This window comes from Denticeps clupeoides, chromosome 12 (assembly GCF_900700375.1).
Source record: "Denticeps clupeoides chromosome 12, fDenClu1.1, whole genome shotgun sequence".
NCBI lineage: Eukaryota > Metazoa > Chordata > Actinopteri > Clupeiformes > Denticipitidae > Denticeps > Denticeps clupeoides.
Genome location: NC_041718.1, coordinates 13,416,952 through 13,435,581, shown reverse-complemented (window position 1 = coordinate 13,435,581; position 18,630 = coordinate 13,416,952). Strand labels below are relative to the sequence as shown.

The window sequence follows — 18,630 nt, the reverse complement described above, 5'->3', positions numbered from 1 at the left end:
TAACTGGTTTGTGTGGATTTTTGACTCAGTTTAAAAACCTGAAAATGAGATTAGGTAGAGGAAAATCGTCTGAATAAAAACTCCCAACATTTCATAACATTATTTTTTTTATTCCTCAAAGCAATTTTTATTTAGAAATTGCTACGAAATGGTCATGCTATGAAAATTGCCCATTTTTCTTTTCCTTTTGCACGATTAGCAAACACGATCTACAAACAGCTACAGAGTATACACATCTTTAAGAGTACATTCCAAAAAAAACATTAATAACAAAGATAAATTACAGTTTCACACAAAATGTGTACATCTTTATAGTGACAGTTCACACGTACATGCTCAGGAGGCGCCCACATGGCTCTGTGCCTGTGTCATGTTTCTTTTTCTTTTTTTTTTTTTTAATGAGGTGTCACCCCGACCAGAGAGGTGGAAGCTGAAGAATTAAGTGCTGGCAACTCCAAAACATAACCCAGAGTTATGATCAATTATGTTCCAATAAAGGAAAGACAATACAGTTCAGACGGCTTCTAAGACTAAGCAGAATTTCATTTCCTGAACTGAAACGGAACCGAAAATAACACTGAAGCCAACGAAGCTCCAAACCCAACCGAATGCTTCATCTCTTCCAGTGGATTTTTTTAAGGAGGCTTCCAAACCTCTTGTTCCACCTGGATTGAGTTAAACAATCAGCAATGGACTTAACATGACATAAATTACAAGGAATGAGGGAAAGGTTACTAGCTCTGGCCAGGATTGGGTCTTTCTGGTATTGAGGCAATTTAGTTAGTAACTAGTTATTAATCACAAATGGCAGTAGGTGTCGAGTCATACATCGTAATACTGCAGTGTATGCTCTCCCACGTACATTTTTAGAAATATGGGTTTTTACCCATAGCATGAGTCCAGCAGAAGCATGTGAATCTTGAATGATGCAGGTAGTCATGTGTCTATGATCAAAAAATCGGTAAAATAAGACCCGCTAATTATGCAACGTTGTTTTATGGAGTCGAATATGACTCAAGAACAATGAACAAAAGGATGCGCTCAAAAAAATGCAGCCTTAGTCCTACCTGCAGAAATTTTTTTCACTTTTGCATAAGAGGCCAATGTGACTTGCTGCATCATAGGGTGTTATGGAATAAGCGGTCCAGGAAAATGGTACCTATGAAAGGGGAGGGTTGACACCAAGGCTTACAGCTTAGTGCGGGTCCAGTCCAACAGGTGGGAAACTCCGACAGAGCTTCTCGATTAGAAAAAAAACCCCATGTCATCAGACCCACAAAACCCACCAAAAACAAACAAGTTCAATCAAGTCAGAGATATTGTGTTGTGTAATGCTCTCTCTTCTCCAGTCCAGATGTGATGGCCCCGGCTGGTCCAGACGGTGACTTCAGGACAGCCTAACAGTGGCGAGGCATCTAAATGTATTCTCTGTTGTTACGAATGGCGCAGCACAGGACCATGCTGAAGATCATGCCAATGATCTAAAGGGGCAGGATTACACACTCAGTTTACGTACACAGTGCTACTAACAATTCAGATTTTAATATTCTAACATCTGGTCCTCACCATAATCCCCGCAATGCCAATCCCCACATAGCCAATGATGAAGATCTTTTCATTGAAAAAGTTACTTATTGCAGTGGTACATACCTCCTGCAACACAGATACCAACACAAATGAGGGTTTAAGCCTGAAACATACAAGCCTATGCGGTATTATTACAGTACATTGCATAAACTTACTTTAAATATTACATCCTATGTTTTGCACTGTGACACTATGTTCTTAATACCATAATTAACTAATTCATGTTACATTAAATATTCATGTAAAAATGAACAGAAATGAACAGTGAGCAATGTGAGTTTAAACAAGGGCTGGCTTCAGAGACAGAGGTCTCTCTCTCAGGATGTCAAAATGCCTGCATGGGGAATACACATTTCACTGCAGTGTCCTTGTGATCCTTGTATGTCCATGAGCAAGATACTTAACCCTGAGTTGCTCCAGGGAGACTGTCCCTGTAACTACTGATTGTAAGTCGCTCTGGATAAGTGTGTCTGATAAATTCCATAAATATGACAATATCACAAAAAAGTTTATGAACTAGACCAATGCCATTGAATTTAATTTCCTATGAATGATTGTGAGTCAACATTTTCTGACACACTTGCTTGCTCTTTGTTGTTTCCAGATCAACAGTGGTCCATATCTCAGAACCCGATTTACAATTGCAGATTCTACATTAGTTTACCTTAATTGATATTTATGTAAATCGTTTTGGTCATTTAATCCTATACCTTTGAACATTCTGCTATAATTAAACCAGTTATATGACCTTTGCTGCCATCTATGGGGCTGTGGTGGTAGTACTCCCAATTTCATATTTCATACTGTAAAAAATGACAATGAGCAAATAGCAAGATGGCAAATATGGAATTTGTCATGTTAATAAGAACTGTGTAATAACATGCACAGAGAAATGTAAAAGTGGTCTCTACCTCATTGTCGTCAGGGTTTGGACAAAGTGATTGCTCAGTGGGATCACAGCAGTTAAGCTGTTATTGGAGAAGCACAAAAAGCATATCAAACAATGATGCAAGACAATAATAACACTAAACAGAAATACATTGTCAAAATTAACCAAACATTACTCACAACTTTCTTGTACACATTTACAATTGCAGTGTTATTAGCGAGGGCTTCTCTGTAGAAGCTCTGAACTTCATCAATAACCTAAAAAAATTAAAATATTGGAATGGACAGAGTTAGATTTCTTTTCGGACTATTTCTACACGTAGAATAAAATCTATGAAGTAACACATGTGAGATTATTAACGGTCTCAGATTTTAGGCTCTTAAAATAGCCTGTCATCAATTGTACAAGTGTAATCAATATAATAAATATGAATCGCTATGGATTACCTTCTCTTTGTGTAAGAATCCAAAGACCCCTCCAGCAACCTCTGCACCAAAGATCACTAGTAGGCAGGCGAAGAACTGCAGAAGAGTTTTTTGTTTTATTTTAAATGAAAACCACAGTCTTTTGATCCAGTACATGAATTAAAATCTATAAATAAAACAAATAAAACACCCTACTAAAAGCTCAGTCTTGGTCTGCTCATATTATTCTGTTGACCACTTTAACAATATTTAACTAGCCAGTGTTAGTAAATGGAAAGCTACTCTTAAACATTGTGAAAAAAATATGTCCATTCCTACAGCTAAAGCACTTATAATAAAATACACCCTCACATAAGCAGCATATTCCAGGTTAATATTAAAATTGTTTAGAAGTTTATCACTTGTAAATCAGAGAAAGGAGAAATTAGAAAATGCAAACTGTGCACAAAATCAATGGTAGGTAAAAAAATAGCTTCGTTCCATATGTTCCTGCTCCTACCCACCAATCCCAGAAGGCACTGTGACTCGCGGACAGCCCCGCAACATCCAAAGAAGCCCACCAACATCATGACTCCACCCACAATGATCAGGATATACACAGCTGAGAACATTGAAAAGAAAAAGAACAATAACTCATTAATAATCTTTAAAAAATCTAAATTTTTTAGACATGTTTACACCTGATCAGTAGGTGTCAGCAGAGGACAACAGCACTTTTAGCTCCACCTCTCCCCCAATGATTATTACATTGTAACTTTACTCTGTCACCACTACCAAAATAAAAACATAAAATAAAAGCAAACAAATAAACTTTATGTAATATGTATTTATTTGTTTTTTTTATTGTGTTTTTTTTCCTGATCTGGCAACACAGATCAAACTGAAAATACTAAAGCTGATTCAATTTTAAACCTCTAAAACAGCTGCTTGGTCTGGTGGCTTGGTTTCTGAACTGAATCGCTCTGCGCTTCTCTCAGAAGACTGGATTTGCATGTTCTGTTTCTGACTATAGAGCAGGTGTAATCACACTCACATTCATGCAGGGGTTATGAAGAATTTACAGTAAACTCCTTTTCCGTTTACTGTAAGCACACTGAAACACGGGGGTACAAAAGCTGAAGCTCCATATAAATGGAGAGGAAGGGGTGAGACGGCGGGTAGTATGAGTTCTCGTCACTTGCCCCAAGTGAAAAATGCTCTGTCCCGTTTGTTCATCTGGCGCTCCATGCTGAGACAAGGCACACATTGAGGGACCTCTGGGATGCTCTCATTAGCTCGCTCCACCCTTAGTAACAATACCCCTCACGGGAGCCAGGAGGTGAGCTAATCGCTGGCCTCACAAAGAGGGGATGGATGGTGGGAGAGGCGAGAAGAAGGGGAGAGCGGAGTGGGTGAAAAGGAGAGCGTCTAGCATCTGCTCGGGCTGCCATGGCGTCATCTCCCCAAGCGATGCCCCCCTCGCTTCTTCTGCTCCACCCCGACTAATGGCGTACTACCGGGCCGCTTGCAGCCGCGATCTGAGGCTCATCAGGCGCGGCGCGGCCGTAACTGTGGTGACGCTGTAATTAACCCACGGGGGAGCTGCAGGTTGTTTTTCCTGTTTTAGGGCAACAGATGAGAGATAAAGCTGGTGGGTCCACTGTGGATTCACCAGAGAAAACAAGTCGCTGCTCCTGGCCTGGTGCACAGTGACACGCAGAGCTGTTATCACTTTAAAATAATAATAGGATCTTGCTATTTATTATAAAGGCCCCACTGCTGAATGGAAACTCCAAGACTTCACACCAGAGAGAGAAAAAAGTGAAGGTGCTTTCTGCCGGGGATGCATTTGAATAAAAAAAACAACAAAACAAAAGAAATATCTGGTGACCCCAGGCCTCTTGATCCCAGGCCTGGTCTGAAGTGTAAGATACTAAATGAGAAAAGAGCCTAGAACCTATGCTGCTCCAAGGTCAACACCAACCTTTGCAAAACACTACTGTGAAAACACTTTTGTGATTTCCAAAATCACAAAAGCATATTTCTGTACATTCACTGTGTAATATATAACATTTTTATTATTTGGACTGAAAGACACTACTATATATATGGACCGTGTATATAAAAAATAACTAGTGTTGCTGCAATAGTGAAACAAACACATCATAAAAAGTGAAACTGTAAACTCTCGACCACATCTGAACTCCCACGACAAAAGCTTTATGACCTTGTTCAACACAGTTTTTGTTCCCACTATAACAGAAGGAAAATTCCTAGTAAAACGTTAAAAGCAGACGCCATGGCATCATATAACCAAAAGTCCAAACCTTGCAGGGCTTCTGGCCTGGTGACGGCAAAGCGGATTGGGTCTCTGCTGTGTGGTTTGTTAATGTTAAGACAAGGTCACATGTTGCCAGCGAATACAGGATATTGTATTTTTTCAACGCATCTCCCTTCTGCCAAGCATAATCTTGAATCTAGATGCTACATTCTAATTTTAATCATTCAAATTTTTTAAATTTCGCTCAATGCGGACGGAGCACTGAACCGACCCTTAGTTCCCTTTTTCTTCTTGCATATTAAAAATCAACAGAAGCGACGGGGAGAGAAATAAAAGAAATAAACGGGTAGGGCGAAACGAGAGTAGGGAACTCACCATCACACCCCTGAGGACTGGTGTATTGTCCTTGGACAATAAAGAGCTCTTTTTTGCAGGAGTGAATTGCGAGTAACCTGATTTTGCCCGAAACCTTTTAATGGCCCTCACCTTCTAAAAACTACCCTGATCTCCTCAGATGAATAAAGTCCAATATCTTCCTTCTGTTTACCCATCAGGAAGGAAAGGGTTAAATAACACACACACAAAATATCGGCTGGGCCTGTTTAACTCTTAACTTACCGATAAAGAAGGTTTCTGGGCTACCATTCTCACTGAGGAGAGTGGATGTATCCGGGTCAAACCTCAGCCACAGTCCCACGGCCAGAACCAGCGAGCCAGACAACTGTCAAAAAGACAGAGAGAGAGAGAGAGAGAGAGAGAGGGGTATTTATGTACTATATGTATGTCACGTATAGAAACCAGCAAATTATTCTTAGTTAAACATAATTGCATTTACATTTACGCCATTTATCAGACACCCTTATCCAGAGTGACTTATAATCAGTAGTGACAGAGACAGTCCCCCTGGAGACACAATGGTGGTAAGTGGGATTTGAACCTATGACTTTGTGGTCTTCTGATTTTTAGGTGAGAGAGTTACCCACTAGGCTACTACCACCCAGTTTTACTTTACTTTACTTTATTTAGCAGACGCTTTTATCCAAAGCGACTTACAAGAGGAAGACACCAGCAATTCTCATTCGGTTTCTATAGAATATTGAGTTTACAAACTAAGAGCCCTGATAAGGCTCAACTTGTCAGTGAAGAGCATGCTCAGAGATTGTTAGGTGCTAGACGAAGAAAAATTATAATGTATTTATACATGTTTGTATTGTTTGTGCAATGTGTAAGTGTTAGATTTGTCTGTAATATTTTTTTTAAACAAGAGGGTTTTCACCTGCTTCTTAAAAGTGGTGATAGTCTCGGCCAGTTTTATTAATATTAACCCCAACCAGTGATCATCTTTGACCATTAAGAAGTCGTCGTCGTCCCCCACCCCCCACCCCACACACACACACACACAAACACACACACACACACACACACACACGTTCTCTCTCTCTTAGCATCCTGTGCATCTCTGGCAGGGCATTGATTGAAACCCAGTATGGCAGAAAGGGTCGCGTATCCTTGCCTGACTCTCCCCAATCTGTCCTTCAGCAGAAACTCCAGCGTTGGCCTCATTTCAAGCCATTTCAGGCCGATCATAAATTCCGGCCAGAACATTTAATGCGTAAGTAGAAGTAAACGAGGTCTCTTCGAATTGGTAATTAAGCGAATGTATTTTCTGAATTTCATTGAGGGCTCCGATTTTACAAGCTCGCCATTAACATCAGAATGCCTACTGCAGGTCACCTACTGCAGGGTCTGCTTCTGAGGCCTTCTCATCTAATCATACATGGGAAAATGAAGGATGAGTTCAACGAATTTCAGACAGAGACCATTTCCACTAGGGAGGGTCAGATATTCAGTACTATAAAATTATATTTCCTCCATATGGGTTTGAGCACAGTCAAGGATTGCCAATAAACTTCATCCCTGCTGCCTGAAATCTATACATCCCGTGAAGAGTCTGTACACATGCCTCTGCATTTAGGAACGAACAGTAACGTCGCACTCAAAACTTGGGATCAGCCTACCACAAACATTGCGTCATTATACAGATCACGCTAGACACACTGTACAGATTTTTCAAGAAAATGCTTTACATTCGCAGGCCCTCTGCAGACAGAGAGGCACTTGATATGGAAATGGAGCTGTGGGAGGAGATGCAGATCTTATCTGGACTTCTTCTCCATCATAATAATGTTCCTGTGTGTCCCAGCCTCCCCGGTGGCCCCATCCCATGCATGACCCTTCACTGTCACGGTGGCCCTGGGCAAAAGAGGGTCTGGTCCTTACAGTCCCTTGCAGGAGCATGGCCCAGCTCTGTCACTCCCTGTGCTCCTCAGCAGTGGGCAGGCTGTGCCAGCCTCACGAGCCTCGCATCACCCGGACTGGCATAGACTGCCCCCTGGCACTGACCCCTGAAAACCCACGCTGTCCCTTGTGCCTTGCCCCGCCCATTCTGGCACACCGCACAAGGGCCCGGCTTATGTGTCCGTACCCCCGGGACAAAGACACAGTGTGCGTTGAGGTGATATCACTCCAGAGGTGACCAATGGCAGAGGGGCCTGAGCTCTAAATTACATTACACTACACTAACTATTTGGGCAGATCTAATCTCGCCACTTCATTACTCTGTAATCTCAATGATAATGTAATTTTTCTTTTTTTGGGGGGGTCAGTTTTCCCCACCTCCAGCACTGACAAAAAATTAAAAATACAATGAGACCAATGCATTTTGAAGCTAACGCATTCAGCACCACGCAAAGGATGATTTATGACAGAGCCTGCTTTCGTCTGCTTTCCACAAATATGGACAAAATAATAAAGTAAAACACAGACAGTTGGTGCTGCCTGGATCTGTACTTGACAGTGAATGAACTTTAATGCCAGGTTGAGTTTTGATGTGCTTAGTATCTGAATAGAAAGATACAATGCATGATGCAAAGTATTAATTAAGTAATCAATACTGTAAAATACATCAATACTGCAAAGTTTGAAAAACAACATTTTGAAAGGTTGCCTTCAGTATTACAAAATACAGCATGGGATGGAACCAAGACAGCCACAGCCTGAAGCCTGACTTCTAAGAATGACCTTCTTCTCTGCATGGAGAGAGATGGACTGGCTATGCTGATGATTTGTGATGAATGACAAATCGTCTTATCTAACTTTAGATACTGGCAGTGCACGTTTAAGACAAAAATACTCATGGGGCATATCTAGGGTGTTCGCTTGACTCCACCAATAATTCTCAGTGAAAGATCATTTGTACATCCCAAACAATGTTTAAGTGTCGTCATGTTGCGGTACTTTGTGTGGAACCAGCTAACCCACCAACAATACGGAAGTTCATCAAATGCGTCAATGGGCACAGACTCACCGATTCCAATCACACCTCATGTTCAGCAGACACATAGATGAAATGGAGCCTGACTTTGCTCAGTGAAGCCGAGAAGCTGGCATGCTTAAATAAACATGTCGAGGTTTCATTTCGACCCGAAATCTGCAAGAACAAAGATGCCCGGACATGATGCTGCCTGCAACTTCTCCAAACGACTGTCACTAGCACTATTACTGAAGACCTAAATTACTTTAACTCGAGCAAAACGCTCCAAATAGGGTCCCGAGAAAGAAAGACAGGTGAAAATAGCAACAACAAAAAAAAGCCCCCGGGGTCTCTTTCCTCTGCTGAGTGCTTTCAGCATTAATCGGGGTGTGTCACATGCTTTCAAGATAATTAACATAGCAAGAATATGCACGTGTGCATTTCCTGTCTTTCACGTAGGACGTCCCTGATAGTATGAAGTGTTGGCTGATGATGGGCTCTTAGTGTAATGGAGCCCCCATGGCAAGGGCTGATGCGAGTCTGTCGTGCAAGGAAAGCTCGATTGGCCACCGATGGCCCTGAGTGGCCTAATTGCCTGTGGTTGTCCAATCCCCTTCGGTGAGGGGTGGGGGAAAGGCCGCACAGCAAAGTGCAGCTTCCGGCAGAAAAAGAAAACCGCCCGATGTAATAGTCCGGCCGCACCTTGTGCACTCCTCCAGCCTGAGACCGCGTTCATGTGTGTGTGTGTGTGTGTGTGTGTGTGTGTGTGTATGTGTTTTGCACTAATCTGCATCTTGAACTTCAATCCCTTCCATGCATGCAGCATAAATGTCAGGCCAGTCTCGTCAAAACTCCCACTTCCAAAACCTTAGTACCTAATCACGAGCTGAATTAATTCATTACTTCATCAATGAAAACATATACAGTGTCCAGTGGAATTTGTACATGGTACGATTACTATGCACCGTATATATAGACCTAAACTACATTTCGTTGCCCTGTACTTGTACATGTGTAATGACAATAAAGTTGAATCTAATCTAATATTTATACCAGAAGTCCGGCAGCGCTGCATAACGCCGAAGGGACGCCCGGGCGACATTAAAAACGTGACGGTGTGACAGGACTCATCACCTGTGCCCAGTCCGGACCGCTTTTAAAAGCCGAGGATTTCCGGCCGTTCGGGAGCGGGGACATTTCCGTGGACTTTCGTGCACGAACTTGAGTTTCTGGTTTGTGTTTTTTGAGTTCTGCCAACCGCCACACGCCCTCGGGCAAGTTCATGTTCCGCACCCCCATTTCCCTGTTTCCAGCCACCGTGTTGGTGTTTATTAGTGTTCTTTTATTATTAATAATAAATCCTTGTTCCCAATATGTCCCGCCTCTGCGCCGACGTGACACAGCGTGGCGACAGCAGACACCCCGACGGTCGCCGGGGAGCGAGAAAGATGTGCAGATGTCGTCCCGGCGCTGTGCGGTGACTGGACGTGTCACGCAGCAAACGAGAAATAATAATAATAAATAAATAAATAAATAAACCACCCACGACACACACACCCCCTCCCCAGCTTTTGCACCAAAACTGCACCCGCGATCACTTACCCAGAAGATGAAGTTGAAGACGAAGAGCAGATATTTCACGCATATCATGCCGCCCTGGACTCTGCCCATTTTTTCCGTTCTTGTATTTTTTTTTCCTGCTCGTGCTTGTGGCGTCTCGTGCCTCCGTGAAATTGTCGCGGCGGTGCGGACACTGGCTGTTGCGCGGATCGCGACGTCAGACACGCACCCGCCGGCAGAGGCGCCCGGAACCGCCCATTTGGTCGCGGAGGGGCAGGGACGCGTCGGGGGAGCGGGACGTTGTTTACGACGCTGGTGAATCTGTGCAGTCGTCGTGCGCGCATGATCGGCTGTAAACAGTGAACCCCGGAAAAGAAAATTGCCTCGCGCCTCTGAATATATGGGGTGGTAGTAGCCTAGTGGCTAACACACTCGCCTAAGAACCAGAAGACCCAGGTTCAAATCCCACTTTCCCTGAGCAAGACACTTAACCCTAAGTTGCTCCAGGGGGGGACTGTCCCTGTAACTACTGATTGTAAGTCGCTCTGGAAAAGGGCGTCTGATAAATGCTGTAAATGTAAATGTAAATGTAAATGTAAATTAATATAGAGGATGCAAAGTGATGTTGAGAATGTCCCCCCAGGTGGCACGTGAGCAGCCACCTGCTAAGGAAGATCTACATTGACACACACACACATGCACAAACACACACAACAACAACAACAACATTTACTTCTTATATTAGCCCCAAATCACATACAGCGTGTCTCAATGGGCTTTGAAGGGCCCCTTCAGTTGACCCCAGCAATCCTAATTCCTTACCCCAACCCCCACCGCTGTTCCTCTATGCCATGGGGTGCCCTTGACACATTTCATCAGCTGCATGATGGTAGAGGGCCAACCTTTGCAGTTGCTGATGTTCATGTTTAGAATACCTGTGAAATGTGGATATAATGGTGTGTGCTGTATAATTTAATATTCATAGGTCGAAATATATATATATATATATATATATATATATATATATATATATTAATCCAAATGAAGTGAATTTGATGACTGATTACTTAGTTACACAGCTGGACATTTATTCCACAGCCAAGTAAATGTCTTGCATTCTAAAGAAGATTTAGGAGATTCCAACCAACGGAAACACAGCACCAATCAGACCCCACCTTTCCAAGCGCGCATTATAATCTTTCATTCCATTCTTTATGCACACACATAATGCCATAATGCATAATGCATATGCCATAATGAAATGCAATTATGAACCTTCTCCATATCACTTCAGAGCAACTAGCCATGAACTTGTGTGACAACCACATCCTTCTAATCTCATCCTTCTATTTATCGCTTTGTTTATGGGTATTGGCAAAAAATGGCTTCATAAAACAAACTTATTAAAACTGAAATACAAAATGTATATACTACAAAGTAACAGCATTTCAGCAACAGGAATTAATTTAATGATTAATCAAAAGCAGTAAACTAAAGAACTGTGCCATGGGAACAAAGGGGATTTCATGACAGATGTGTAGTTGATGATGCGTTCGAAGGAATGATGAAACGTACCATAAACACCCACACAAGGTGCAAGTCATTCTGGAAAGAAAAAAACACGCAGGACAGTGTGAGTGCAACATTGTGATGCTAAATCCATTACGTGCAGAAAGAAAGTATGGGATGATCGCAAAGACCCCTGTTTATTTGGAACCTCAAGCTTTGGCTTTGATTTATTTTGTACATGCAGCATAACGTACAGTTCAACAGCGCCTCGTGTGGACAGAAAGCACACGACACCACAGTCCACGCTCGGTTCTGCTTCATTTTAATCGCAATACTGTAGTTAGTTTTTAAAAACACACAGGCATACGTCAAATGTACACAATTTATGATTATTATTATTCTTCCCTCCTGGTACGTTTTAACTATATCTAAATATTTATGTATATTTAAAATATAGAACACATATAAACCGTATCTATTGTTAAGAAAAGTTTAATTTAACTCGAATTATGTCCATTACATGTGATGTTTTTTGGCCGATCCCAGGTCAGCGTGGAAAGATTTTTTTTCTTCCGTAACACGTGACACAATGCAGACGATATCTTAGTCATCGTCAATCATATCTAACACACAAGGGCGATAGAACAATTTTACTGTAACAAATTAATGTATGTATAACTGCGCGTTTTATTCTGACACACAATCCTGATGACATTTTAAACAGGCGCCACACGGCCAGCTATATTTTACAACAGAAACATTTTGGGGTCCTTGCGAAACAGTGGGCGCACAACGTGAGAGCCATGCCGAAGTCGAAAAGGGATAAGAAAGGTAATTTTTTAGTTGTTTTATGTGGATAGTAATGCGATTTGTTACGGTTTGTAGCGTACAGAACACAAATGCTAATATGCTCGTCATATATGTATTATAAGATGCAGAAACGTGTCTGTGCTTAATATCCCCCTGGTAAACTTTGCCGGCTGTGTCTGTCAGGCAGTCACGTAAACGTGGAATAAACGTTATGTTTCCTTTATTACTATTTAATCGATTATTTTACGGTTGTCTGCAGTGTCCTTAACAAAAACAGCCAAGAAGGGGCTGGAGACGAAACAGAAGTTAATTGAAGAGGTTCGTATTAGCGCGATCCTTCTCAGAAAATATACGATGTAAACACGTGCTTACAACGTTTACCATGTCGTGTATTCCTCAGCTGCGACAGTGTGTAGACACATACAGACATGTTTTCATCTTTTCCGTGGAGAACATGAGAAACAACAAGTTAAAGGACATCAGGACAGCTTGGAAGCATAGCCGGTAAGATGCCGTCGGACGGTAAAACAGAGAATCTACTGAGAGTTATGTGTCTGTGATTATTAGTATTATTTTTGTGTGTAACCTGTTTGTTTTCTGTCACAGATTCTTCTTTGGGAAGAACAAAGTGATGATGATCGCTCTAGGGAAAGGACCATCAGATGAGTACAAGGACAATTTGCACAAGGTAGCACAATTTGCAGTGTTCTAGCGATCAGTTCATTAGATTAGATGTATATTTTATTGTGCATCAACAGCTAATTTCTTATTTTGCAGATCAGCAGGTTTCTAAGAGGAGAAGTTGGTGTCTTATTCACCAATAAAACCAAAGAAGAAGTACAAGAGTGAGTCAAGTTTTATTTCTTTAGGTTATACCACATTTTTACCATGAACCTTACTGAACTTTACTTTCCTGCTGTATCGTTGACATACAGGTACTTTGGCAGCTTTAAAGACACAGATTATGCTCGGGCAGGAAACACAGCAACGATGGCAGTGACCCTTGATGAAGGGCCACTGGACCAGTTCCCCCATTCCATGGAGCCTCAGCTGAGGCAGCTGGGGCTACCCACAGCACTTAAAAAAGGTACAAGGAACTTTACATGGAACATATTTGGCATAACTGTCTGTGAAATAATTTGTACAGATCTCAAGTTCTAATTTTAGCACCCTTTTTTTAAGGAGTGGTTACCCTAATTAAGGATTATGAGGTGTGTAAAGAAGGAGACACATTAACACCTGAACAAGCTCGAATTTTGGTGAGGACTTAATTTTTTTTTTTCCTCAAACATTTTTTTTGTCTTAAAATAAACCTGCAATTAACTATGATATTCTTTGATATTTGTGTTGGTACAGAAACTCTTTGGAATTGAAATGGCTGAATTCAAACTGTCTATAAAGTGCATGTGGAACTCTGAGTCTGGGGACTTTGTACAACTGATTGAAGATGGCAGTGAAGCCATGCAGGCCAGTGAGGGAGACGAAGATGATGATGATGATGATGATAATGAAGACAAGGACTTAGAAGGCAGTGAATAAATCTAAAACAAGACTCTAAGACTTTTTAAAATGCCGTGGCCTGAAGTTAATTTGCAGCAACACTTTTGACCGACGTCTTTGCATTTGTACATGATTTGTACATGTTATTTTTCTGATATCCCCCTGAATGTCAGAGGAACTGATGCTCCGTGCTGTATTTTGTTTGAGACACTGATGTTGTAATGGCTGGTAAATGCTTTAATGCTCTGTCGACTTACTACATACAATCAGTATGTTGAGACTTTTTCTTTATTAAACGATTTCATAATGAAAATATTAACATTTGCATAAGAATAGCATCTAACCTTCACGCCATCAGAAGGGATTGAAGCTTGATTAATTTTATTAATCTTATAATTCAGATGAAGTACTGACATGGTAGTTCGGCACCTCTAGCGGAAATAGTTGGGGCACTCGTGTGCAACCAGGTCCCAGGCCTGCTTGAATGCCTCCACCACCTCAGGCTTGAGAGGCCCTTCCTCTGAGGCGCACAGATTCTCATGCAGCTGCTCCATGGTTGACATGCCAATGATGACGCCATCGCCAAACTCCCCCTAACAAGATAACAGATTCTTGTATATAAATTATTTTGTGTGTGTGTGTGTGTGTATATATATATATATATATATATATATATATATACAAGTTACCTGTATAGTCCAGATATTACCTTTAGGTGAGAGTGGTGATACACCCAACGAATGGCAGCTGAAGTCATAGTGGGTTTTTCTGAGCCGTACGCTGCTTCAAGTGCCCTCTGGACTGTCTCAATCCCTTGAAAGTGGCTTTTTTTCCAGTACCTACATAAAAAAAAATATTTAACATACATTCCATTTCTCTGCTGTCTAAATGTAAATAACTTGGGACCATTGTCCTTACCTGTTTCTATACGCATCAGCCCAGGTGTTGCCAAAGAAACGTCCTGCAGGCTGAACTGCATCCATGTCCTCATAATGGTATTTCCCAGTCAGGAGCCCGCCTGTGTGGATGTAATGTCCCTGTGTGTTACTGGCACAAGATACAAGGCATGTTTAATTACAATACTCTTTTTTTTGTTTTTTTTTGTTAATGAAATTCATTTCATAATGCCCATTATAATGGATGTACTGCTGTTCTTCTTTAGAAAAAAAAAGGTTTGTGCAAGGCTCAAGTCACTATAGTAATGGTACCTGCCAGAGGGTTGTATGCATAGAACCGAATGCCAAAGTATCGGAGACACGGAAGCAACTCAGTCTCCACCTGACGTGTTGTGGCATTGTACATGCCCTACAAGAGAGATGCACATCTGCTATTGTAACACACAATTTCACAGAAAATTGCATACAATGTTATATTACTATACATAATCAATTAAAAAGTTAAATACATACTGAGGAACAGAAAGTTTCTCCTCTGTGATGAGAGGAAACATGATCTTCTTATTCACTTTAGGCAAAGATGATGTATTCAGTAGCTACCTGGTAGACCGTGGGCAAAATCCAGTTGTTGTGCTTACATATCCAGTAGATTTCAGCCACTTCCCATGATGCATAGTTCGACAATCCAAGTTCCTTGAATTTCCCCTGAATAGCAGTAAAGAATTGTAAAAGAATGCAAAAAGCCATTTGAACCAGACAGACACACGCTTCCATTGCCAAGCTTCACCTCTGTGTGGAGTTCGTTGCAGGCACGCAGGGTTTCCTGGACAGGGTTCTGGTGGTCGGGGGCATGCAGGTAGAAAATGTCGGCACTCTGCCTCCGCAGGCGCTTCAGTGAGGTCTCCAACTGGGAACGGACACTGTCTGGTTTCAGCGTCTTCCCATCCCAAGGGTTAGCTTTGGTTGCTATTCTTACTGGTTGGGGGGGGGGGGTGTTCACATGTAGAAGAGTTTCCTTGTAAATGAAGACGTGCACCTAATAACGTGAAACTTTATAACAATTCTAAGGGCCCACAGATGAATAAGAAGGGTTACAGTACAGGTCAAAAGTTTGGACAAACCTTCTCATTCAAATGTGTTTTCTTTATTTTCATGACCATTTACGTTGGTAGATTCTCACTGAAGGCATCAGAACTATGAATGAACACATGTGGATTTATGTACTTAACAAAAAAGGTGAAATAACTGAAAACATGTTTTATATTCTAGTTTATTTGCTCTGATTACTGCTTTGAACACTCTTGGCATTCTCTCGATGAGCTTCAAGAGGTCGTCACCTGAAATGCTTTTCCAACAGTCTTGAAGGAGTTCCCAGAGGTGTTTAGCACTTGTTGGGCCCTTTACCTTCACTCTGCGGTCCAGCTCACCCCAAACCATCTCGACTGGGTTCAGGTCCGGTGACTGTGGAGGCCAGGTCTCCACTTTTTGTTACATCCACATGTGTTCATTCATAGTTTTGATGCCTTCAGTGAGAATCTACCAATGAAAATGGTCATGAAAATAAAGAAAACACATTGAATGAGAAGGTGTGTCCAAACTACTGGCCTGTACTGTATATGGAGAAATATGTAGGTATGTGTGCTTACAATTATGAAAGGCGTACAAAGCCTGCCACTGGCTGGCACACATTTAATTATAGCTTAGGTTCATTTAGCGCACGATTGTTATAATAACAACAATAACAGGCTGGCGTTGCCCTGGATACAGCCATTGCACGTGACATTGTAATATTCTCATTCATCTCACTCACCGCAGTCGGGTAGTTGCAGGGCGCCGATAATGGCCTCGGACTGGCCGTCGTTGTACATGAATGCCGTGTCCAGCTCGCCGTGGCCGCGACGCAGGAAAGCCGCGACCATTTTCTCGCTGACTTCCGCGTCCGCCCGCCCGCCGAAGGCCATCGAGCCCAGGAGCGTGGCCGCGGCTCTGGGCTTCGGGTCCGGCGACGACATGCTTCTGGCGCGGACGAAGCGTGGCGGTTTAATGGCAGCGGGAACCGCACACAGGCCTGCTCTCGCCACAGCGAGCATAATAAAGCGCGAATCGGCTCCGAGTTCACAGTGCAAAGGACGAGGTTCGGTTTAACAAGGAACCGTGTCGCAAGTTTCCAGCGGCGACTTGGACGTGAAAGGGGACCGTCACAAAAAATGACCTGAATTTAAGACGGACCTTGAACAGTGCAGAGTTCAGGCACTGGCAGTGTTAATTCTTTTCTCGGCTTATTTGTTTTCTATAAAAAAAGAGAACTTTCACAACTGGCTTCCTGTAATATAAAGTCTAGTCGATAGGTGGCAGCAAATCACAAGCTATTGAGTAGAATTCGTCCCACATAGAAAGCCTTTAGTTGGCGTGTCAAACATGTAACGTTTGAACTTTGCTTTAATTGCGTAAGTTCTTTTAAATAAACAGGAAAGTCGCCATGATTGTATTTAATAATAATAATTTAATGTTGTGCTTTCAACCCCCTGAAAACATATTAATAAAATCATATGAGCAACATTCTGTTATCTGCAACAGCAGGATAATAGAGCTGTAGTGTCTCTTTCTTTCTATGGGGGTGATGGGGATCACCCATTATACGAAAGTATAACAATATGCCCATGATAACATTGATATGCTATAATGCTGATTCATGAAAAAGGAACTTCACTTATTGTATATGTGCAAACAGTATAAAACAAGAACAACATAGGTTAAATATTATATACTGAACATTTAAAGATTACAGAAATAATGCCACAAGTGTACATAAAGTGCAGTTGCAATATCAATGAAAGTTCAGCTGTATAGGAGGGTTATAAAGAATTTTTTTTCCTGTGTTGGCTGGTCCTAGTCTGCAGGCTGCCACAGGGTAGCAGGTCAAAAGATCTGTGTCCAGGTTCTGATGGTTTTCCCTGCCCTTTTCCTGGTTTTTGAGATGGACAGGTCCTGGATGGAGGGCAGAGGGTCACCAATGAACTCTTCTGCTGTTCATACAGTCGATTGCAGCCTGTTCCAGTTGATGTGATAAAGGGGTACAGGGCAGACTTCAGTGTAAAGCATCTAATGTATGCTGAATGTTAATGTTAAAGAGGCGAAATGTTATGATCCCATACTCCCAAAATAGTACAGACGCACAGAGAAATAGTTTCCCACAATTCCTTGCTGCAGCTCTGAATGTAGAAAGTTCACAGAGGTCACTAAATGGTTTCAATCTTATTTACATAGTCATTACTGCTGAACAATTTGCATATCAAACACTGTCAGCAATTACGTTTCTGACTAAAATATAATTGAACAGAATAATGTATAAATACACTGCTCAAAATAATAAAATAAGACATCATAGATCTGAATGATTGATATTTTCTAATTAAATACTTATTAAATACTGTTCTTTACATGTACTGACAACAAAATCACAGAAGAATGTGTTGATGGAAAAAAAATATAGCTGAAAATCAAATTTATCAACCCATGGAGGTCTGCATTTGGAGTCAGACTCAAAATTAAAGTGGAAAACACACTACAGGCTGATCCAACTTTGATGTAATGTCCTTAAAACAAGTCAAAATTAGTCTCAGTAGTGTGTGTGGCCTCCACGTGCCTGTATGACCTCCTTACAATGCATGGGCATGAGGTGGGGGATGTCTTCTGAGAGATCTCCTCCCAGACCTGGACTAAAGCATCTGTCAACTCCTGGACAGTCTGGCCTGCAACGTGGTGTTAATGGATGGCATGAGACATGATGTCCCAGATGTGCTCAATTGGTCTGGGGAATGGCCAGGCCAGTCCATAGCATCAGCGCCTTATTCTAGCAGGAACTGCTGGCACACTCCAGC

At 41.8% G+C, this 18,630-nt stretch overlaps 3 protein-coding genes across 3 annotated transcripts; 1 reads left to right on the top strand and 2 right to left on the bottom strand.

The window, feature by feature from the left end:
- Positions 1-352: 352 nt before the first annotated feature.
- Positions 353-10,342, bottom strand: LOC114800673 (CD9 antigen-like). The gene is made up of 8 exons (XM_028998336.1): positions 10,077-10,342; positions 5,780-5,882; positions 3,405-3,502; positions 2,923-2,997; positions 2,656-2,733; positions 2,499-2,555; positions 1,567-1,653; positions 353-1,481 (listed from the first exon to the last, which is right to left on the bottom strand). Exons 1-8 carry the CDS (start codon positions 10,143-10,145, stop codon positions 1,416-1,418), a joined length of 633 nt encoding a protein of 210 aa, XP_028854169.1. The 5' UTR covers positions 10,146-10,342; the 3' UTR covers positions 353-1,415.
- Positions 10,343-12,346: 2,004 nt separating this feature from the next.
- On the top strand, positions 12,347-14,172 carry LOC114800562 (mRNA turnover protein 4 homolog). Its single transcript, XM_028998071.1, has 8 exons — positions 12,347-12,374; positions 12,613-12,671; positions 12,754-12,857; positions 12,960-13,041; positions 13,131-13,198; positions 13,289-13,440; positions 13,536-13,612; positions 13,710-14,172. Exons 1-8 carry the CDS (start codon positions 12,347-12,349, stop codon positions 13,890-13,892), a joined length of 753 nt encoding a protein of 250 aa, XP_028853904.1. The 3' UTR covers positions 13,893-14,172.
- Positions 14,124-16,912, bottom strand: LOC114800561 (aflatoxin B1 aldehyde reductase member 4-like). Its single transcript, XM_028998070.1, has 7 exons — positions 16,560-16,912; positions 15,537-15,724; positions 15,350-15,454; positions 15,062-15,158; positions 14,772-14,871; positions 14,563-14,692; positions 14,124-14,446 (listed from the first exon to the last, which is right to left on the bottom strand). Exons 1-7 carry the CDS (start codon positions 16,837-16,839, stop codon positions 14,285-14,287), a joined length of 1,062 nt encoding a protein of 353 aa, XP_028853903.1. The 5' UTR covers positions 16,840-16,912; the 3' UTR covers positions 14,124-14,284.
- Positions 16,913-18,630: the final 1,718 nt, after the last annotated feature.

Excerpts from the sequence above, each read along its gene's own strand:
- LOC114800673 (XM_028998336.1), bottom strand. The coding sequence starts at position 10,145 with ATGGGCAGAGTCCAGGGCGGCATGATATGCGTGAAATATCTGCTCTTC. Across the intron at positions 2,998-3,404 it reads CACAGTGCCTTCTGGGATTG|TTCTTCGCCTGCCTACTAGT; the intron begins GTGGGTAGGAGC and ends ACTCTTCTGCAG. Across the intron at positions 1,482-1,566 it reads TTGGCATTGCGGGGATTATG|ATCATTGGCATGATCTTCAG; the intron begins GTGAGGACCAGA and ends CTGCCCCTTTAG.
- LOC114800562 (XM_028998071.1), top strand. The coding sequence starts at position 12,347 with ATGCCGAAGTCGAAAAGGGATAAGAAAG. Across the intron at positions 12,375-12,612 it reads GTCGAAAAGGGATAAGAAAG|TGTCCTTAACAAAAACAGCC; the intron begins GTAATTTTTTAG and ends GGTTGTCTGCAG. Across the intron at positions 13,042-13,130 it reads ACAAGGACAATTTGCACAAG|ATCAGCAGGTTTCTAAGAGG; the intron begins GTAGCACAATTT and ends CTTATTTTGCAG.
- LOC114800561 (XM_028998070.1), bottom strand. The coding sequence starts at position 16,839 with ATGCTCGCTGTGGCGAGAGCAGGCCTGTGTGCGGTTCCCGCTGCCATT. Across the intron at positions 15,725-16,559 it reads CCTGCAACTACCCGACTGCG|TAAGAATAGCAACCAAAGCT; the intron begins GTGAGTGAGATG and ends CCCCCCAACCAG. Across the intron at positions 15,159-15,349 it reads TTTTGCCCACGGTCTACCAG|GGCATGTACAATGCCACAAC; the intron begins GTAGCTACTGAA and ends TCTCTCTTGTAG.